The sequence below is a fragment of the Lissotriton helveticus genome, chromosome 1_1, assembly GCF_964261635.1.
Source record: "Lissotriton helveticus chromosome 1_1, aLisHel1.1, whole genome shotgun sequence".
Taxonomy (NCBI): Eukaryota; Metazoa; Chordata; class Amphibia; order Caudata; family Salamandridae; genus Lissotriton; species Lissotriton helveticus.
Window position 1 is genome coordinate 1725435753 of NC_136057.1, and position 20750 is coordinate 1725456502.

The 20750-nt window shown below is 42.4% G+C and overlaps 1 protein-coding gene across 1 annotated transcript; it reads right to left on the minus strand.

Moving 5' to 3' along the window:
- Positions 1 to 624: 624 nt before the first annotated feature.
- On the minus strand, positions 625 to 10670 carry LOC144833393 (keratin, type II cytoskeletal 4-like). The gene is made up of 9 exons (XM_078689162.1): positions 10187 to 10670; positions 9739 to 9956; positions 8873 to 8933; positions 8628 to 8723; positions 6398 to 6562; positions 5274 to 5399; positions 4449 to 4669; positions 3078 to 3112; positions 625 to 1693 (listed from the first exon to the last, which is right to left on the minus strand). The coding sequence occupies exons 1-9, from the start codon at positions 10589 to 10591 to the stop codon at positions 1533 to 1535; spliced, it is 1488 nt and encodes a 495-aa protein (XP_078545288.1). The 5' UTR covers positions 10592 to 10670; the 3' UTR covers positions 625 to 1532.
- Between the last annotated feature and the right edge of the window lie 10080 nt (positions 10671 to 20750).

Here is a 20750-nt window from a genome sequence, read left to right on the forward strand (position 1 = left end):
TCTGTAGTGTACTGTCTATTGAGTTGGAACTCATGAGTTGATTTTAAGGGATGGGGATGAGAATGGGTGAGAGATCAGGGAGGTGACAGAGGGAGAGGGAGGTCAACATCTGGGAATCTTTGAAAAAGTAACAAAGTGGAAAAAACTGGGGAATAGCAATATGTTCATTCAATTGTTTTTTGAACTTCAATGAAGGCTCCACATGCCTCACGTTGCATGGGGTTGACTAAATAAAATACCACAAATACATCCTCTTGTGTTAGAATGGGCCAGATTCAGGGCTCAATGTGTTTACCTGATAGCGCAATTAACATGTGACATATATTTTTGTGTTGGTTATCGAACAGTTTGGTAAATAAAAGACCTGCACCATATTCTGGGTATTCATGAATCTATTATTTGAAGTGCTTGCATTCTATCTCATACTTTTAGACAGCAAGTCGTTGTAATAGATTGGTAGTGGTGGTGTTTTGATAGGCCTACTGCAAAAAGTAATGTTCCATTTCTTACAAACATGCTCTTTTAGTGCATTTCAATTTCTGTTGCCTTTCCACTTGTAACTGCTTTAGAGCTTTTGGCCTATTAGAGAAACCAAGAGTTGAAACACCAAGACTAAGAACACAGTTTGAATTTGATATGCAGTTTAATAAGAGACACAAGAGAGTTGATAGGTCGCAGCCTTGAGCACCGACAACCAGCAATACCAGGAAATGTCTATGTACATAGGACACCAGGGAGCCAATCAGTCTGGTACACTCAGAAACACAAAGTTGCACTATTGTTGCACATACAAATTATGAATGATTTTTTAAATATATATTGTGGTGAGAAACTAATTGGTGCAAAGCATATTGTGTACATTCAAGTGTTGAATAGATAACAACAATGTTTTACAGAATTTTCATGGGCAATCACTGCACCGCATCAGGAAGTGAGAACCAAATCCTACTTCAGTCTTTGGCATCTTACACACCATAGAAGGCAAATCAAATATATACTTTGGCCTTTAGTTTCTTTGACAAGGGACAGTCCTAATGATAGTTTTAAGAGGCCCTTGAATGGGTTCTTTCACTCATATGACTTTCACATACAGTGTGTAAAGCAACAGGCTAACAAAAGTTTCCCTGGTGGAAAGGGTGCAAGGATACCAGAGAGGTAGCAGCAATAACTGCTTCACTGGCATAGAGCCTGCACCTCCACCAGCATGTGGAAATGTAAGAATAGCAGCAAAGGGATGAAGGAGTTAGCCCACTGCCATCTCTAGCCTCCTTCCCTCGAATACCACTTCGCTTATGTCCACTCCTGAGCCTCCAGATGAGAGGTTGGCGTCAGTAGAATGTATGTCTGCTTGGTAGCCCAGCTTGTGCAAAGACTGTGTCTAAATGTGGAGTGATACTGATACTGGCAGCTAGAGATCTGAAGGTAAAGTCGGTTGTTGGCAGAGATATGTAGGAGATAGAGTCCAGGGGTCGGTGCTGTTGTCACCAGGCAGAAAAGCTTTTCTTTCACGCAGGTTCATGCAAAGTGCTGACTCAATAGAATTTCTTCTTAGAGCTCGAAGCTGATGAGGCGGCTGCCACCGAGCTGTGGCTTTGGCTTCTGCTACCTCCGAAGCTGTGTCCACCGGCAGCTTGTCCGTGGCTTTGTCCACTGCCACTTGCTCCACTGGCGTGGTGAGCACTGCTGACCACCGCTGCAAAGAAAAACACATCCCAGTCAACCTTATGAAGTGACCTTCCGTACCTCGAAAGCAGGGGCAAAACGCAGGGACCTGTAGCCCCTGTGATGGGGGTGGAGGCGTCCCAGGGACCGGAAGCCCCCCCCCCCCCCTCAAGCATCCGTGCAATGTCCGCATGTTCTGGCTAAGTGAAGAGCAGCTACTGCTGCTGCCTCTCGATAGGTGGCGTGTGCCTGGCAGTTTGGCGAAAGCAACAACGTTGCAACATTTACTGGTTTAATGTTGCAATATAGAAAATGCAAAGGAAACAAACTTCACCCGGAGGTATGAGCAAGAACAGAGCGGAACAGAGGGAAAGAGCCGGCGGGGAAGGATACATTACGGAGATATAGGAACAGTCAGGAGAGAGTAAAAGAGACACAGTCTAGCAAGAATCTACAAGAAAGAACTGATAAAAAAAGCCGATAGAGAAAGAGGGGAACAAGATTATAAAGTGGTATGTGAGAAAAGTAGCAGAATATGAGAATAGGCGAGATGTTGGAGAGGAAAGGGAGCCAGGGGATACTAAAAGGAGAAAAGAGAGGCTGATAGGAAGAGAGTCACATGCAGGCTATTAAAAACAAAGGTGCATGACAGACACCTAACAGAGCAGGGAAACAAGAGGAGAGAGCGAGAGAGAAAGAGAGTGAGAGAGAGAGGATGTAAAGTGACAGGGGGTAAAAAGAGCAAAGACAGAGGAAGTGAAAGATAAGAAAGGGAAGTGCAGCCCCTAGGCCCTGATTACAAGGGTCCCAGAAACATAGCGTACACCTAAATATCCTTTTTCCGCTAACTAACAGACCTTTTATCCTAGTAAACAAGGCTCTCTGAGGACTTGTAAAGGTAGATTATGGAGGACAAGACTGGTTGGGGTATGGTGGGGGAGCTCGCCCTAGGGAACCCTAAGGTTCTGTTACATCACAGCCCAAAAACACAACATGAGGTGGACACTGATTTTTTTGCATGTCTAAAATATAGTCCTGACCTCATCTGCCACTTGCAAACAAATCACTGAGGCATCTTTGGCTGAAAGGGCTTGTTGCTAGACTTTGGATGCATTCTAAAATAAAGGTGGCCTTAAGAAATACAGTAACTTCTTTTAGAGTCTGCTCCTCAACTTGAGATATCTAACAAACAACTAAGAGAACCTTCTTTAAATGACGTTGTTGCTGCTTTAGGGTGGGTGGATAAAGGTCCCTTTAGCAACTCCTATCATTTGGAGAACTATAAGACTTGCTGCCAGTAGAAACGGCTCTATTGTAAGAATCAGCTAATGGGTATTGGTGCAAACAATGTGCATTCATCGAGGGACATCTACCATCATTTTCAAAGGGCAAAACCAAATAGCCATGGTACTTACAGATGCTGACATTATTCTGAATCTCACCAGACATTCTGAAAGAAAGAAATACATCGAGTTAGTTATGGCCCTGCGGCCCTTGATTTTTCACTTACATGGATCAGCAAGTTAAAATGTTGCATCATGTGTGTCCAGCACATACGTTTATCGCTGTACATAGCAGACAATGCACAGAAGTTGAGGCACTGAAGGGGCAGAGCTTTAATAGCTTCACCCTGGATGGCTAATTTGCCGATACAGAGTTTTGTCCATATCTTTCTACTTATCCAAATGATACACACCATGGTGCTTCATGATTCACCTTTCTTCCATTCAGAAATAAATGCAGCTTTTTACTGTAATTTCAAGTTCATAGAATACTTGCTGAACTTTACCTTTAAAAAAATACTATGCATTATCTTGCCTAACACTGAAGACACTGTTTAAATGTACTGCCTGTCCTTTCTCTTTTAGTTGAAGATTTTTCCACAAATTGGCAAAGGCCGTAGTGCTCCTTAGGGTACTGGTTGTCTGATAAACCGAATATCTTTCTTGAGACAGCATATAAAAGTGTATTTCTTGGAGGACGTGGCTTATAGGCTTTACTACTTTTAGATTTAATCAATGGTGTTACAGACATAAAAGGGAATGTCATAAATTATGCCACATGTATAGTATTTTGTGAATAGGACACCTTCTCGAAGACCGCCATTATAAGGACTGCATCATGACAATTGTGCCTCTGTGTCGCCGCTCCCTCCCTTATTATTGCATTAACTGGGCAGATGCTGGAAGGGTCCCCAGCTATAGTGCAGAATAAAGTGCAGAATAGAATGGCCTAGCTGCAAACCTAAGCTTTGCTCATTGTATATGGGTACGGAATTGATATGAAGCGAGGGTGCACTGTGCTGCACAGCCTGATCACAACACTGCTGCCGGACGGCGTGTATGCAAAAAAATCAGCTCTAGTATTTTGCAAATCCAACAAAAAAGGATAACAGTGGGAGGGGTTCACAAACCTAGTTCAAAAACAAAATGTCCATTAATACTTGATTATATTACCATATTCCAAGTTCATCTGGCACCTAGACATACTGTTGCACATTCTATAAATTATTTTTAGCCTTGAACCCAAAGGAGACAGCCGTATGTTTCATAAATGGATGGATTTCAGACACTGATCGATTCAGTATTTCACAGAGCTACATTTTTCAGAATCATGGTAGAATAGCTGTGAATGTGCTCATTGGTAAACCCCAGGCTTTAGTCACTGCCCAGTGATTACAGATGACATCTTGCTTAGTACTGGCTTCAGGAGTAGAGTGGGTGTTTTCATTGACTGTGCTAGATTGCTACCTAGTGTACCCATGGGACTCCAAGCTGTGCATTCACCTGCTCTCTTCACACTCCAACAGGGACCTGTAGGTGGCAATTTCTACATCCAAGCTAATCTTGACGTTCATCAGCTCCTGGTACTCCTTCAGTTGGCGAGCCATCTCCTCCTTGGCCTTCTGTAGAGCGGCCTCAAGTTCAGCCAGCTTTTCCCTGGCATCTTTCAGGGCAAGCTCTCCACGATCCTCTGCCTCTACAATAGCACTTTGCAGGCTTGCGATCTGGAAAAGGGAAAAAAAATTGTCAGTGTGAGATTTGCTTAATGTCCTGAGAGATATCTATTTTCCTGTTAAGTGATAGTAATATCTTAGCTCGTAAAATTAGGAACATCATTCCTCATGTAGTTAACCTATGGGCAATTTAGTCATTTCCATAGTATCTAATATAATATGCCTAGGAAACTGACGGACTAAGCAAAAACTCGTTCAATTTCTGTCATGCCCAATGAAATGCACGATTAAGTGACAAAGGAGTTCTCTCTGAGCACTTACGGTTGTAAGATAAAGAGCAACATAGCAGAGAAAATAACTAAACATGTTCGTATCAGTGGGAAGTGAAAGATGCCCATCTGAAGAGTAGATTACAGAAAGAAAGAAAAAATGGAAATGCTCCAAGTCAGCAAAAAGAAAGAGCTTGTGGTGTATTTTAAAGGTAAGTAAAGATTTCTCACACTTTTCTATTATCTTAATGAGCATTTCTCTTCAGAAAGTAGATCTGCAGATGCCCAAACAGTAAATATGTGCATTAGTGGTTTTGTGGTGCACCCAGGTAGGAAGGTTGGTGGGTTCTCTCACTCTCAGGTGTTTTTAAAATTCCTTGTCATACCTGTTTTTTCACACTGTCAATTTCCACCTTCATCCTCTGCATTTGCCGGGTCAGGTCTGAGATCTCGTTCTTGGTGTGTTTCAGACTATCGCCATGTTGTCCAGCCACGTCCTTGAGCTTCTGGAACTAGAGGGACATAAACAAGATGCAATTGGAAAGAGCCAAAGGAAAACCTCACCTACTTCAAATATTTGAAAGGAACCCCGTATCTCTAGGTCTGCCAAAGTGCAGGAAAATCCAAGCTAAAAGTTGAAAAGAGAAAAGGTCTACTACGTCAGCTTGTATGGTCTTCTCACTATGTTCCTGTTGACATGCTTCATATGATCTACCCCAGGGCTGAGATATTTTAGGTAGTGTAATCATACATAACCTAGGTTTTGGATCACAGACTCCAATATATTCCAATTGGTCTCGGCCCTTTAACTTTTTGACCTGCGCCAACTTTGTATGGGTTTAGGATTCTTGGGTGCTCCTTCATCTTATACTGTGTCCACTGGATGTCCCTCCCACCTAGGAAGGTGTGATGGATTTTTTACCTTAAAACTATCTCTATGTTTTATGTTTGTGGCACCTTTAATATATGACTATACCCAGGCAAACACTGTGTGCAGTGGACAGACTGACTGGATATTCCTTAATTTGTGTATGATATACATGCTTCCTTGAATGTCACAATTACGCTGCAATATTAGAGTCCCCGTCCTCATTGTTCATGTTTAGATAAAAAGATTTCAAAGGCATTCTCTTGCCTCATCTCTTAATTTGTGTTTTCTGATCTCGTTGCCCTTCTCACTAATAAAATGCATTTAGGCTTGGCAATACTAAGAAAAGCCACATTCCATTCAAAGTGTCTCTCCCATAAACCAGACACATTGATGATATTAGTACCACTCGATGCTCGGTTCAGTGCAAATTGCCTGAGCAAGGGACCTTCTCCCTTTCTGTGTGTTGAGAAGATACTGATGGGAAGGAAAAGTTAAAACTGATCTTTGTGTTTGGAGAAACTGGTAAGTAGGGTGAAGAGAATTTAAAAAGGACTCATTCTCATTTAGGGAGTGTCCTAAGTTGTCGATCATTGGTCCACAGTGTAGAGTAAGGGTACTTTGTTAATAATGGTCTCTTACCTTGTTTGCAAATTCACGCTCAGCTTCTTGTTTGCTCCTGTTTGCAATCTCTTCGTATTGAGCTTTGACTTCTGCAAGGACGCCTTTCATGTCCAACTGCCGGTTGTTATCCATTGAGAGGATGACAGACGTGTCTGACATATGTGATTGCAATTCCGCCATTTGCTGCAAATCAAATGAAAATGTCATTCCAACACAACTTTTATTTTGGTTTAAGCTTCATGTCTATGCTGGGATTTCTAGTACCACTGCACCTATCTATGTGACATCCAATCTAACAATATACGTTCCCACTGAGCGACATGGACAACCTCAGCCACACTTCAAAACATCTTAGTTATATTCCTATCTAAATAAATAATGGTCCGATGTAATTTGTCACATAGGGGTGTGTTCGCAATGTCTGAACCTTGGTTCAGGAAGTAGTAGTATCCAAAACCAATTTCAGTGACAGAACAATACAGCAGAATGGGGAAAGTACTCCGGTTACAGCAATTCAGTACAGAAGTACTGTATAGTACAAAAGTACTGGGTCTAGAACTGTCAATAGAAACATGGTGAAGAAACACTGGGCAAACGGCCCTGTGAGTGGCAGATCATTATGGAAATGTGTAGTTTCCTGCCATTGCATGCTCAGTATAGAAGTACTGGAGAGATGATTCGTGTGAAAGGGAAATCTATCTAGGAGTACAGGTAACTGCATTCTTGTCACAAGAAACTCAGTGCAGGGTTATGGTGAACAGGATTTGAACCGAGAGAACCTCAGTATAGGCACACTGGAGCCCGGACTGTCAAAAGAAACTCATAGGTTTTTTGGGGCCAAGACTCCTGGGAACAAAAGTTCAGGACTGAGGAAGTACAGAAGCACTGGATCCAAGATATCTGTCCACATACGTTTGATACAGGTATACTGGAGCCAAAGTATGCAATGGAGACACTCTAAAGGAGTATTGAAGAGAGTTTTCCTATGACAGGAAGAGGGATACAGCAATACTGGATGCAAGACTCTTCTAGTGTAAGCTCAGTACACTAATACTGTAGACATGATTCCTGGTGCAGAAGCTCAGTACAGAAATACAGGAGGTAAGACTACACCAAGTGCAAGCTCAATATAGAAACATTGGTTAACAATGACCTTATACAATATATATTTTTGGTTCCTCTCCTCCCCAGATGAAGCATGCTAGATCTCCTTGAGTATTAAGTCCCACTCCCTGGTACTTGTTAGAGTCATGTTCCTTGTTTTAAATGTTGTTTTTGTTACTTCTACTTCTACATGGAATTGTTGTTTTAAGTGACTGAGCGCTATAGAAAACTCTCACATAAATAAATAAACAAATAAGTACAATGGTGACTGGATTCTGGTCACTGGAAATTCAGCACATTCCTATGGGAGTCAGGACTCATGTCAACAAAACCTCAGCAGGTGAAAACTGGAGCTAGGTCTATTATCTGAAGCGCAGTACCACAGTACTGAAACCAGAACACCTGTCGACAGAACAGCAGTACAGAAACACTGGAATTCAGGAGATGGGCTCTTGTCACAGAATGCTCAGTACAGGTTCATGCAGTGTAGGTTCATAGGAGTCAGGTCATCAGTCAATGAATGGAAGCTCAGCGCAGACACACTGAAAGAGGACACATTGTACTGGAAGCCAAGTCCAGCCATATACGGACCAGACAGGGCTCTGCTCAGTAAAAATTCGTCACAGAAATGTGAAATCTGATGTAGGGTAGCTATCTAGGCAACCTTAGCACAGGAAAATGAGAAATAAAAAAATACTAATTAGTGAGGCTTGGCTAGAATTACTGGAGCTCGCCCTCCTACCAAAGGGAGTTCAGAGCAGGGATACAGAGCCTAGGCTCATGCCAAGAGTGTGGAAAAAGAAAGATGCTGAAACCTGGAACTCTCACATACTAAAAGAAATAGAGTACTATGATGAAAACTAAAAATCCAGCAAGTCGAAGTTTATTATGAGAAAACAGCAGCCATCATGCCTCTCGATATAAACACAGGTCGGGAAATCTGTAGTTAGATTAAATCTCAAATCGAAAGTCAGTAGTGATATTGTGCATTTAGAAACCCTGTCAATCTAAAATCAATACTCAAACGTGAGTGTCGCAACTTCTGTCAATCTAATCTCAGTCGCAAGTCTTGGCCATGTAGCATTTTGGTTGTGGGAGGTTAACAACATATCTGAAGGTTAAAATACAAAAGAAGGGACTTTACCACTTCGTAGACCGACTCGAGGAATCGGATCTCTGAAGTCATGGAGTCCACCTTGGCCTCCAGATCCACCTTCTTCATGTAGGCCGCATCCACATCCTGCAAAAGGAATATGAAGGGTTAGGGAAACTGTCCTCTTCTCTTGAACCCTCCAGGTTTATTATTGACTTGTCAGGCCTTGTGCATGCTTCTCTTCATATGGTTCTAAAGAAGCACCCCCCCCCCTCGCTTGTGCATGTATTACCTACCTTCTTGAGCACCACAAAATTGTTCTCTGCTGTGGTTCGCTTGTTGATTTCAGTTTCATACCTGTCGGGATAAGGAAAAGGGAGGTATGTGGTGAAAACAGTAGCTAAGACTTTGAGATGGTCAGCAAGTGAAGCATGCCTAGTACCATGCCTGTCGAGTCTTTGACACCAACTCTGCACTGTGCTTGCCTCGGGCTCTCTCTCCCTTTCTTCCTTTATTCACCTAAATAAGGTTATGTATATAAATGTGTGTATATATATATATATATCTCCATCATATGAGTTTAAAGAGCAGGCAATCAAACCAAGCCCTACCGCTTTATATTTGTCTGTAGTCTCTTATAGCACCTCTTTGTGGGCAGATGTGCTTATAAAGATGGTTCTACAAATTACAAGCTATATAACCTGGACTCTATATAAAGACTGTATGAGAAATATTTGGTAGTTAAATATACACTGCATAGTATTTAATTTGGTTTGACTCTATAGAACCAACAGTGTATATAGAGAATATTTGTTGTACACCCAACTGTAAAAAATAGAAGGGTGTGTGAATAAGGAATATTCCAGGTAAATACCCTTACAAAGCTTTCGAAAGTACTTAGAAAGTTTGCGAAGTAGTCAAGCAGTCAGTACACCTTTTCAACCACCCGTCCTTCCGCGGATCAGTCAAGAATCGCCTCATAGTATTGTACCACATGTGCCTACTGACTCACTCACTCACACATTTTACCTTCTAGTTGGAGATTGTTTTAAGTTCCTTGATTTGAAAACATACATTAAATAGAAATAATGTTCTTTATCAGTCTCATTTACATTTCATGATATTAGGTAGGGTGTAACTGGGTAAACGCTGGTTTACATACTTTTTCTTGTAATCTTCAACCATATCCTGCATCTGCTTCAAGTCGCTATCCAAACGGATTTTGCTATTGCCCAAATTATCTGCATTTCTTCTGAGGCCGTTGATGAAAGCCTCAAACATGGGCTCCAGGATGTCCCTCTTGCTACCACTTTTTTCTTGTTGCTGCAAATAGCGCCATTTGGTCTCGAGCACCTGGTTCTGTTGTTCTAAGAATCGGACCTTTAGAAGAAGAAAAAGGTGATTTACTAATGTGATCTACACGAGTTACAGAACCGAAAAGGAAAAGGTGCAAGCACCCACAGGCACTTGCTTTTAGTGCTGTAAATAATGTGCCCAGGGCTCTAAGATTTTTTTAAGCAATGAAGTGAGAGGAATACAGCACACTCCCATCAGTATTTCTACAAAGGGCTCAACATTTCAAAGATAGGGTATTAAAGTTGGAAGCTTACCTTGTCAATGAAGGAGGCAAATTTGTTGTTCAGGGTCTTGATCTGCTCGCGCTCCTCTGTGCGCACCTTTGAGATCTCGGGGTCAATATCCAGTTTGAGTGGTTCCAGGAGGCTATGGTTGACAGTGACCTGCTGGATCCCACCAGGAGGGCACGTTGGGAATCCAAGATCCCCCGGTTTGGCAGCACCAGCACCAAAACCGAGCAGATTTCCACGAACAGCATGGCTGCCTGTGGGGATGGAGATCCTTTTCTTCCCACCGAGGCTGTAGAGGCTTCTGCTGCCGACGCTAGCAACTCCAGAGTGAGAAGCAGAGGAGAAGCTAATTTTCCCTGCACCACCACCTCCAACAGAAGCGGCACTATAGTTTTTCCCAACTCCACGAGAGGACTGCCTCATGCTCATGATGGCTGATTTGTAAGGGGTGTAGAGTGGAAAGAAACCTTAAGGATGTCCAAGGACAGAGGAAAGACTGAAGGAAACTGAACCCCTCTGTTGAATAAACCACAGACGCTGTCCTTTTATCTGTTTGAATTTCTGGGCTTGGTTGCATCAGAGCAAAGAGGCTAATTTAATGAAATCATAGGCTTGGCATCGCTGGCAGCGCCCATCCTACTTAACCAGCTAAACGAATCACACCTATAGAATTAAGAAATTGCTTTGCTTGCAGACTTCAATCTCATTCATTTGTGATGTAATCTTTCTGTGTCGAGAAGTAGATAAGATCACTTGCAAAACTCAATTGTGCTTTTATCGGTTATCCAGTGATGTTCTATTAAAGGGCTCTGTTTCTTATAATTAAGGAGGCCCCTGGCTTGTGTCTATGCATCTAGCTTTCTGATTCCCACAGTAGCCTGTTCATGGCACTTAGGATTCCTTGAGCATGAAGGAGAAAAATCTATGTTGCATCCAACTTTGACTCCATGCTCTGTGACCCAGAAAAGTGGGACAAAAAGTGGGTCCCACTGTGTAACCTTTAGGAAGCCTTTTAAAGAAAAGGTTTTTCCTTGTTATTGTGCTCTTTTACTGTGTCCTTAAAATAAATTGACCATTCATTTATTTTTTAAATGAATCATACAACAACAGTGTGAACTATTGCAGGCATCACAAGGAAAGTTGGAGTTTCTGTGCATTATTTTGTGTGAATCAGAGCCATTCATCACTGGTGCCTGGTGTCGAAGATTGCTATTGCAGTTAACTTAGTGTGTAGCTATGACCAGTAGTCCAGTGCTTAGACAATGAGGTGGTGCAGGGTTAGAATATTAGCAATCAATAAGCATCAAACAGTCGCAAATAAATCTTTGTTCAGCCACTTTCTGGTTTGTAAAAAGAAAAAAAGTGTATTACTACTCACACAACTAGAAAGAGTGACAATAATCAACAAAGGACATTATATGACAGGTACTAATGGAAACAATATCCACAGTATTTTTGGACACAATCTATGGTGATAAAGGGCCATATGTATCAAGCCGTTTGTGAATCGCAAAGGCCGAAATTCGCAGAATTTCGGCCTTTGCGAATCGCAAACGCCCTTTTTGCATGTTTTGGTATGTATGTAGCATTCGCAAAATAAGGAATAGCAAAGATTTGCGATTCCTTATTTTGCCATAGCATTTAAGGAATCGCAATTTTGCGATTCCTTAAATGCTATGTATGTACCATTTTTGGGTTGCGAATTATGATTAAGAATTCGCAAATTACCACCAACTTGTAGTTGATGGTAACTTTCGAATTCTTCAAAAAATGCACAATTTGGCATTTTTTGAAAGTGGCATGTGATGCACACACATGCCCATAGGGCATGTATGTGCGCCATATGCACACACATGTACATTTCAGGGGTGCAGCAGGGTGTCTTTGAGACACCCCTGCACCCTTGAAATAATTCTCAAATTGCGATTAGCAAATTGCGAATTCGCAATTTGAGAATTATTTCGCAATCATTCCTATAGGAATGCATTGGAAATTATTCCTTAATTGCGAATTCGCAAAATGCGAATTCGCAAATAAGGAAGATTAAGGAATCGCTAAAAAATAGCGATTTTCTTCATACATACCATTTTGCAATTCCTAAATAGCGATTCCTTAAAAATCGCTATTTAGGAATCGCAAAATAGTTTGTTGATACATATGGCCCAAAGTGCCTTAGCTCACTGCCCCACAAAGGGGAATCCCTGGGTCTTAGGTGGAGCTTCTGTAGCTCAATTCACTCACAGTCACTTGATAGTTCCCCCTCATCTGAGTTTAGTGTCACTGTCTACCCGGCCAAGTTTGTGTAGTGCTTTGTGAGCAGGGCACACTGGCTGGCATCACTCTCATTGAGGAAATGCCACATTAGTGGTGGATATCCAGCAAAGCACACCTGGCGGAGTTGGTGCTGTCTCTGCTTGGATCAGACAATGTGTTCATACTCTTGAATTTCGAGTGCCCACATCCTCCTATCTCATTAGTATTGGCAAGCACCAGCATCATTGAACAGGAAGCTGCATCAGAGTCATGGGTGCTCACAGTCTTGCAGTATAGCATCTTACTCTGGCCCACTGTCAACTTATCACCCAAACAAGCTAGGTGCCTAAACCTGGTCACAGCAACTGTGTCCTCACGCCGGTAAAGATTCATCCAGTGCCTGGATACTTCTCAACTCTCACCACTTGTTGTCAGAGCATGCTTCATTCAGTCCCATTGGCACTTTCTGGTTCATGTGTTGGTGCAGTCACCTGTGCAGGTCTCACACATTTCAGAGTGGTACAGGTTTCTCTCTTGCCTAGGCTCCTTCACGGCAGCGTCTTCCTCAGACAAGGGCACATCCAGCTTTGTCCTTTAAATATGGTCTAGGCACACACTCCACACTGACTTTTTGAATTTTCACTGGTTACTGGTCCTAATCCTGGAAAGGGGAGTTGGTGGTCACTGTCACATCCCTAGCACTCTAAGGTTTTTCCTGGTCTTCATTAGTATTGGACCCCAGACTTAAGTAAGGAAATCATGGCTGATTGTCTGGGAGTGTCTGTCCCATATATACTCAAGTTGGAGATATACCTTGTGTATTCCAATGTTTACCATTCTGTAACTAGTTCTAGGGTATTCTGCACTTTTGCAGTTTCCAATCAGACTTTTTCCGAGGTGTGAGCAAAAAGATCGAATAGAGCTGGAAGCCTCCTTCAGGAAATCTCCAAAACAAGGAGTACAAAATATGCTTGCTCTCCCAATTGTCTATCTATTAACCTGTGAGGAGATCAAAGGACCAGGAAAAAGCAGCCAGCTTAAAAAGAACCCACTGTCTCCGCTCCTGAACACTCTCCATTCTAGTCCCCTAAAAATGTCCTTGGAATGTCTATAAGAGTCTTCCAGTTGACATCAGCTGTCTGGGCTCTTTCTGATCCTCCATCTTAGGTACCACTGGGATTCTGTAACTTACAAAAGGAATGCTAGTGTGGCCTTAGCCACATGAAGCTTATATTGTCCTTGTGTTTCTTCCACTCACACATGTGGCATCCATTTTCCACTTGGAAGGAGGAAGAACCCAGTTATAGGGGGCAGGCAGACACATTTAAAACATAGGGAAGGCAGGAGGGCGTTCTCCCTAGCAGGCAACGGGTAAAAAGGCCTGTCCTGCAACTATAATCAGTCTGAAAACTGTATTTCCATCACTTTAGATCAATAACGTACTACAGGAAACAGTATACTTGTAAACATCAAATAACACAACGTAACTCTTTAAACGAAATAAGACTTGATAAATAGAACAGATAACACTTTAAATACTCGTTTGTCAGTCCGTTTCAGTGGCAGCATAAAAAATAAAATATAATTTAACAGAACCATGAAAGTTCATCGTTAAAAAAAAATTGTTTTTAAATAACAGCAACTATAATCACCTCACTACCACCACTGTCATTCTTCTACAGCCCGGTGAGATGGCACTTGTCCCTCTCTTCTAAAAGAAGGTCCACATAGTGTGCCTTTCTGAACACAGATCCCTGCTCTGTGTCGCACTCCACATCACAGAAGGGCCTCTGTGCACACTCATGATAGTCATATGTGCTAAGGTTGGGGTAAAATATGGTACAGCTTGCTATGGGGACCTTGAAGCGTCTGTGCATGCACCCCAGAGCCATGTTTTGGGCCTTTCCACTTCCCAACACCAACTAAACCAAATGCAGCCTTCCCACAGAGCCTGATGTTATCCCACTGTACTTTCTAAGTTGGTTTGACATAACAATAGTAAGACAGACCAATACAAGCCATCTGTCACCTACATTAAAAAATACCTTTTGGTATTCACATTTCCATACTTTGTTGATAAGATATTTTGACAACAAATCATGAAACTCATACTCTCCCTCGCAGACCCCCAACACAAAAAACAAGTTCACCGCCTGCATGACCAAAGTCACTAACTGGATGAAAGTCAACTGTCTCAACCTCAACACCGATAAGACTGAAGCAGTGATCTTTGGCTAGGGCACTTAACCATGGGAATCCAACAAGTGACCGACAAACCTCAGGCCCACACCTAGCCACATGCCAGAAACCTCCAAATAATCATCAACAGCAAACTGGATGGGACCGCATAGGTAAATGCCACCACTACACCCTGCTTCTACACCCTGAAGATGCTGAGGAAGCATCTTCAAATGGCTCCCAAGCAACTCTAAAAAAACTGTCACTTGCTCCCTTGTCACTAGCAAGTTGGGCTATGGGAACACCCTCTACACCACAATCACCAAACAGCATATTAGAAGACTACAAACCATCCAGAGCCCGGCAGCCAGATTCATCCTTAACCTTTCACACAGGACTCACATTACAGCTCAGGGAGCTCCACTGGCTCCCTATACACAAATGTGCTCCATTTCAAACACCTCACAGACTCATTAAAGACATTACACATCTTAGGTCCAATCGACCAAAACAACTGCATCTCCTTCCATCAACTACCCAGATCCCTCCGCTCATCAGTACTCTTACTCGCACACATCCCACACATATGCAGAAGAAGACCAGGAGGACAGGTGTTTCCTTACATCGCTCCTAAAGTGTGGAGTGGGCCCCAACTCCACATCAGATACTCCTCCCCTCTTATTGAATTCCAAAAGAAGCTGAAGACCTCGCTCTTCAATTAACCAACCTTCCTCAGGCAGGTCTAGGCAGTCGCATCTCCTCTGTGCCACAATACCCTCGAGAGAAATAGTGTGCTTCACACATAAACATAATATAATAGAATTTGATCAAATTAGCATATTTTTAAATACATGACTTGTAAACCTGACAATTTATGCGTAAAAGATAAATCATTACTTAGATTGGCACTCGGAACTGAGGGGAGGGTCTTGATTCTATCTCCTGGCATTGTTATCCCTCAAAAAGCACAAAATGTTGCTCATTATGCCTGGTCCTACATTGGTTAACAACATGGACAACTGGTTTCCAGGACGAGAGTAAATGGATATTTCAAGAGTAATTCGAATTGGGAAACGAGTGAAACACGTGAGGTGGGTGTTAATTATCAACATTCTTGCTTGCATTAGTCACTGAATTTCTCAGAGATCTAGAACCATCAAAGCAAAAACATGACACAAATTACAAAACACAAACAACATATCTTGTTGCTTACTGAACATTTCTACTATATGTAGTGTATATGATTACTTGTTTTCCAATTATTGCTTCTGATTTACTGTGTTGTAGTTTGGACACTTCTCAGGTTTAACATTTTTTTTAAGCATCTGTCCAACTTCCCCATTATGGCGCCTCCATTGATAGATTTTCCATTTTTTTCCAGTGACCGAGCAACAATCTCATTTACATGTCTTGGGGAGCACCCAAGGCTAATATGTAGAAGAAGATAATCTTTATGAAAGTGATAATGTGGCCGGCCAGATTTTTTATAATTTTGAGAGAGATCTCCTGGGTTCCGAGCTTTATATAGCATATTAAATATTTCAGAATGTATTGCATTGATATTTATGTATCTTAAAGCTTTCCCAAGGCTTTCCTGTGAAGTCATCCGTGGTGAGCAATATGATGATAACCTGCTTCTGCCTTGTTTTCATGCTCATGCCATCATCAGATGTGCCCACCTGCAAGCCTCGAATACACTGTGTCCTGGCACACAAAACACATGTGACACACGAGAAGTTTTGAAAACCAACATGCTCAGCCAAAAAATGTACATTTGTTATGCATGAAGTTCTTTCATCGATTCTTATGAACTCTGCTAGGCCCCTGCTAGTTCAAAGGGAATTCTGACATCGACCTGAAAGAAACTAAAACTGTGTGTGCAATAGAGCATATTTTGGGCTCTCCCTTGTGCTCAGGAGACCTTCTCTTTAGCTTGATGTATGGGCGATTCCCTTGCTGGTAACCTACGTGATTCACATTTTAATTAAGGGAGGGTTCCCTGTGATGAACTTGGGTGGAGGATAACCCGGTGTTTAGCTCACTTCTCAGATTAGATAGTCTACTATAATCTAATTTGAAATGTGATTTATTTTTAATTATTGACTACTTATATTACGTTTTCAATAATTTAATTATGGCTAGAGCATCTGGGCAGGTGATAAAGGAGTGACATGTTTGAGCTGGAATGCAGGAGTCACATAAATGAGGAGGTACTAGTGTGAGTGAAATCCACAGCCTTAGAGTAGGAAAGTATGCAGGGATGGCAAGGGTTGCTTAGGTCCCAGTGCAGACCCTATAGAATGTATTGAAAGAGACACACTGGTTCTACTGCCTCAAACCTGTGAACCTCAACTGGAGGTTGGGGCTTTCAGGTGAGGGTGATTCTGATTGTGAGGGAGCCTGTGGACAAGCACTAAGGTGCTTTCCTACCTCCCTTCACAATGACCAAGGAGGGTGTGTGGTTAATCACAAAAACTGGTTGTAATTTGGACCAGTATATTGTCAGTAGTAACACATTTTATGAACTGACGTATGTACTAATAGAACGTTTCATAAAATCCTGATGCAGTGTGGGTTGGAATCTGACCTGCAGCATTAGTATTAATGATGTAGGGCGGAAATTGCAAGTCACTCAAATTGGTGGTTATCATGGGTGGTGGCCTGCTAGAGTAAGCAGACCACCATGTCTGAGATTGCATTTCAATAAGTAAGACTTTTAGAGATGCACCCATTTTCTTTGTGTAAGAGTTGGAAGAGGTTCCCTGGCTTACTGCCTACTCCCCAACAAACCGGTTTAGCATTCACAAAAGGAAAAGGGTATCAAACTGATCTTTTGCAGATATGCGACAACTCCAACTCGGAAGTGGTCATTGTTCACATTTTGCAACTGGATTTCAGTCACAAAACATTGCTATATCAATACAGATTCTATATTTGGTAGGTATACTTACAACTTGCACCTTCCAAATACGAAATCAGCATGGGAATGCAAGTCCATTTTAGGAGTGAGTAAATTGTTATTGATTACTAAAAGGGATTAGTACATCTAAAAACCTTTTTGCAGTTGTAAACACCAAATCTGAAAGTTTACATCAGTAAAAATGCTTTGTACACCTGGCACTTATGTATTGTTGGCAAAACAAAAACTTGCCTAAATTGAATTCTGTAGCATTGTGTTGCATTTTAAGAGCATCAGAACAAATCTACGGAATCTAAAACAAATGTCTTCACAAATGCAATCCTTCCAACAAACTGTCAAAGGAGAGGCAGAGGTGGATCAACTAGACAGAGCCGGCAGGGAAGTGGATGCGTAGGGAGAGAACAAGGGAAGTGCAGAGTTTGCCTCTCCTAGTAACTCTTTTGCTCAAACTTACTAACATCTTGCACCAGGTTTGTGTACAAAAGTGACTCAAACTTGTGCAAAGTGTTGATTCAGATAAATACTTCTATTTAGCAATTTCTCAACTTTATAATAATCCTAGGCATCAGACTGCCTGCGGAAACTTCAAAGCTCTTATGTCACCTGCAGGGGGAACTAGTCTCATATTGGCACTGGAAATGGCATCAAGTGATGTTGGTAAAACTATTTAGCACCCACCCCGGTCCAACAAGTTCTCTATTTTCTTGCCTTTGATGTGGATCTAGAGCTTACGCTTTCTCCGAGAGTTGTGATTCTTTATCGCACAAACATTTAGTACAGTGCCTTGTCGTCTCCTAAACAGTCATGCTTCAATCCCTGTAGGGACTTGAAGGGACAGATGTCCATCACTGACCTGTACACCATGTGCTTATGATGCCTGGGCTCAACCAAGATTCCCGTTCCTCGGACTCTTGTATGAGTATCTACCCTAAGTTCATCAAGTAGTACGAATCCAGGCTGTTAGGCCTATGACAACAAACAAAGTCGTAACTGTTACAGACCACCGTCAAGATCTCCATCCTTGCATTCACCTGAGACTAAAAAGAATAGAGAAAGCATAAGTAGTGTGGTAGAAGAAAGTTCAGTGCTTGACCCCGGGCATCCACAGGATCTTCATCCTTGGAGCAGGAGTTAATCGCAGGGCAGACATCTAACCCTGCTCCTGCTGGCTCCCAGCCTGTTCCAAAGCCAGACCTGGCCTTGGAGATGACTTCACCAGCGTCATCAGACTAATCAGTACAGGCTCAGTCAATTCTGAACCTCCTAGCATCACAACCCACCTTCCCAGAGATTCCAGCTCCAGGCCCTGAGACAGCAGCATTTGTTAACACAATGTTCTGCGTTTTAGGCAGGGCTTTGGACCCATCTGGTATGCTCCTGGGTTCTAGACCACCATTCAGTCTGTCCTTGTTCATGCTGATGGTGCCTGTTGGGCTCAGACCTCTTGTACTGGAGCCAGTTTCCAAGTTCTCTTCGGTGTACAAGTATGTAGATCAAGCATCGGAGCCATGTCAGGTGCCACTACAGACAGTCCCACCTCTACTAGAGGCATTCTTAGAGCCAATGGAGCTGCCTCTTCCACATTCAAATCCCTCTCCTCAAAAGAGGTCCAGAGACAGGCACAGAAATTGATTGAAGAGGAAGAGTATAGACAGAGGTTGCATGACATATTTTGGCTATGGCTCCAACCCCTTAAATGTGTATGCTTTCGAAGAAGAAAAGAAGACAAAGTATTTGACTGTTCTCTCCCAGTGGTTTGGATACTTCACCAGAGATGGTAATGGAGTTACCTTCTTGACGTCCTACTCCAGAGATTATGTCCCTTTAAACAATGGTCAGGAAAGTGGCAGAAGACCTGGATCTGCAGCTCCCTTCAGTGAACACAAAGACTGATGTCCTTGTGGCGGTTCTGCTACACTCGACCCCAACGTCGGAACCTCTGCTTGCTATTAATTAGGCCTTGGAAGAGCCTATTCTGGTGGCATGAGAGAAACTCTCCTCTGCATCAGCTGTCAATTGGTTTGTAAATAGTAGATCAAAGATACAGCCTTGCTCCTGCTGACCCTTCAGATCTTACCCACCGATCACTGGACAGCTTCTGTTACAGGAAAATGACAAGGGATATTCCCAACAGTTTCTGCAGATAGGGTATCCAAGGCACTTGAGGCTTGGGGGAAGAAGATCTTTCTTCAGCTTGGGATCATGGCTGTGAAATTACTGAATGGTAACTGCTTGTTGCCTCAATATACCCATGCCTTTCGGAATATGACACTGCTGATTGCACCGCGTGTCCTGGAAGAAATGTGTGCCCATTTTCAGGAAGTGTTGCAGTACAGATAAAAGGATGTCTACAGACACAGAATCAAGTACAGCAGACTCAGAGGCAAGAACGAAGGTTAATCCGGTCTGCATCAAATGCCATGCATGACTCAGGACTGATTCAGAACTTTTTGCTTCTGAGTGACATACAGGCCAATCTCATGGACTTACCCTTTGACAGCACCCGTGTTTTTGGAAAGAAAGTGGATGCAGAGCTATAAAGGTTTAATGCCAATTAAGCAACAGCCTGCTGCTCCCTGGGCTAACAGCTGCTGTCCCAAAGAGACTAAAGATAGTTTCTGGGCATTTCAAGGGGCTTCTGCTTTTGGCAAAAATAACTCTCAGGTGGACTTGTTAACCTCCTTGGAAAATGCTCAATTCCAGCAATTCTGTGTCTTCTAGTGTCCTTTGAGGGGAACCTTGTGAGACACATTTCAATTACAGTGCAACTTTCAGCAGACTTGCACGTTTCCCCATACCAAGGGATGGAATGAAGTTGGAGCAAGTCAGATCTCATACCCGGCAGCTCTTTTTGAACAAAATCAGGGATCTGTCTTGCCACAGTGAAATATGCTTGAGTTGCGAACACAGGAACAAAATACAGTAGTTCTGGCATTTTGTCTGCTTTCTCTGCAGAGCAGCAATGTGCAGGCAGTGAGGGGGCTTTCTTTTTTTAGATTCCAGCTGTGCCCAAAACATAGGCCAAATGTAAAGGGCCTTCAGCCTTTCTTTTGTTTGATGATAATCCTGCCTGCGAGCTATCTGGAGACTAACACATAGAGGCCAATATAATGGAAGGAAACAATGACACACATTCTCATTTCACAAGTACTTATGAGAAATTGCGATTTGGAGGCAAGCTTTTGACTTTGTTCAATCCCTGTACATAAGAGATATGCATGCACTGTAAAAATGTCA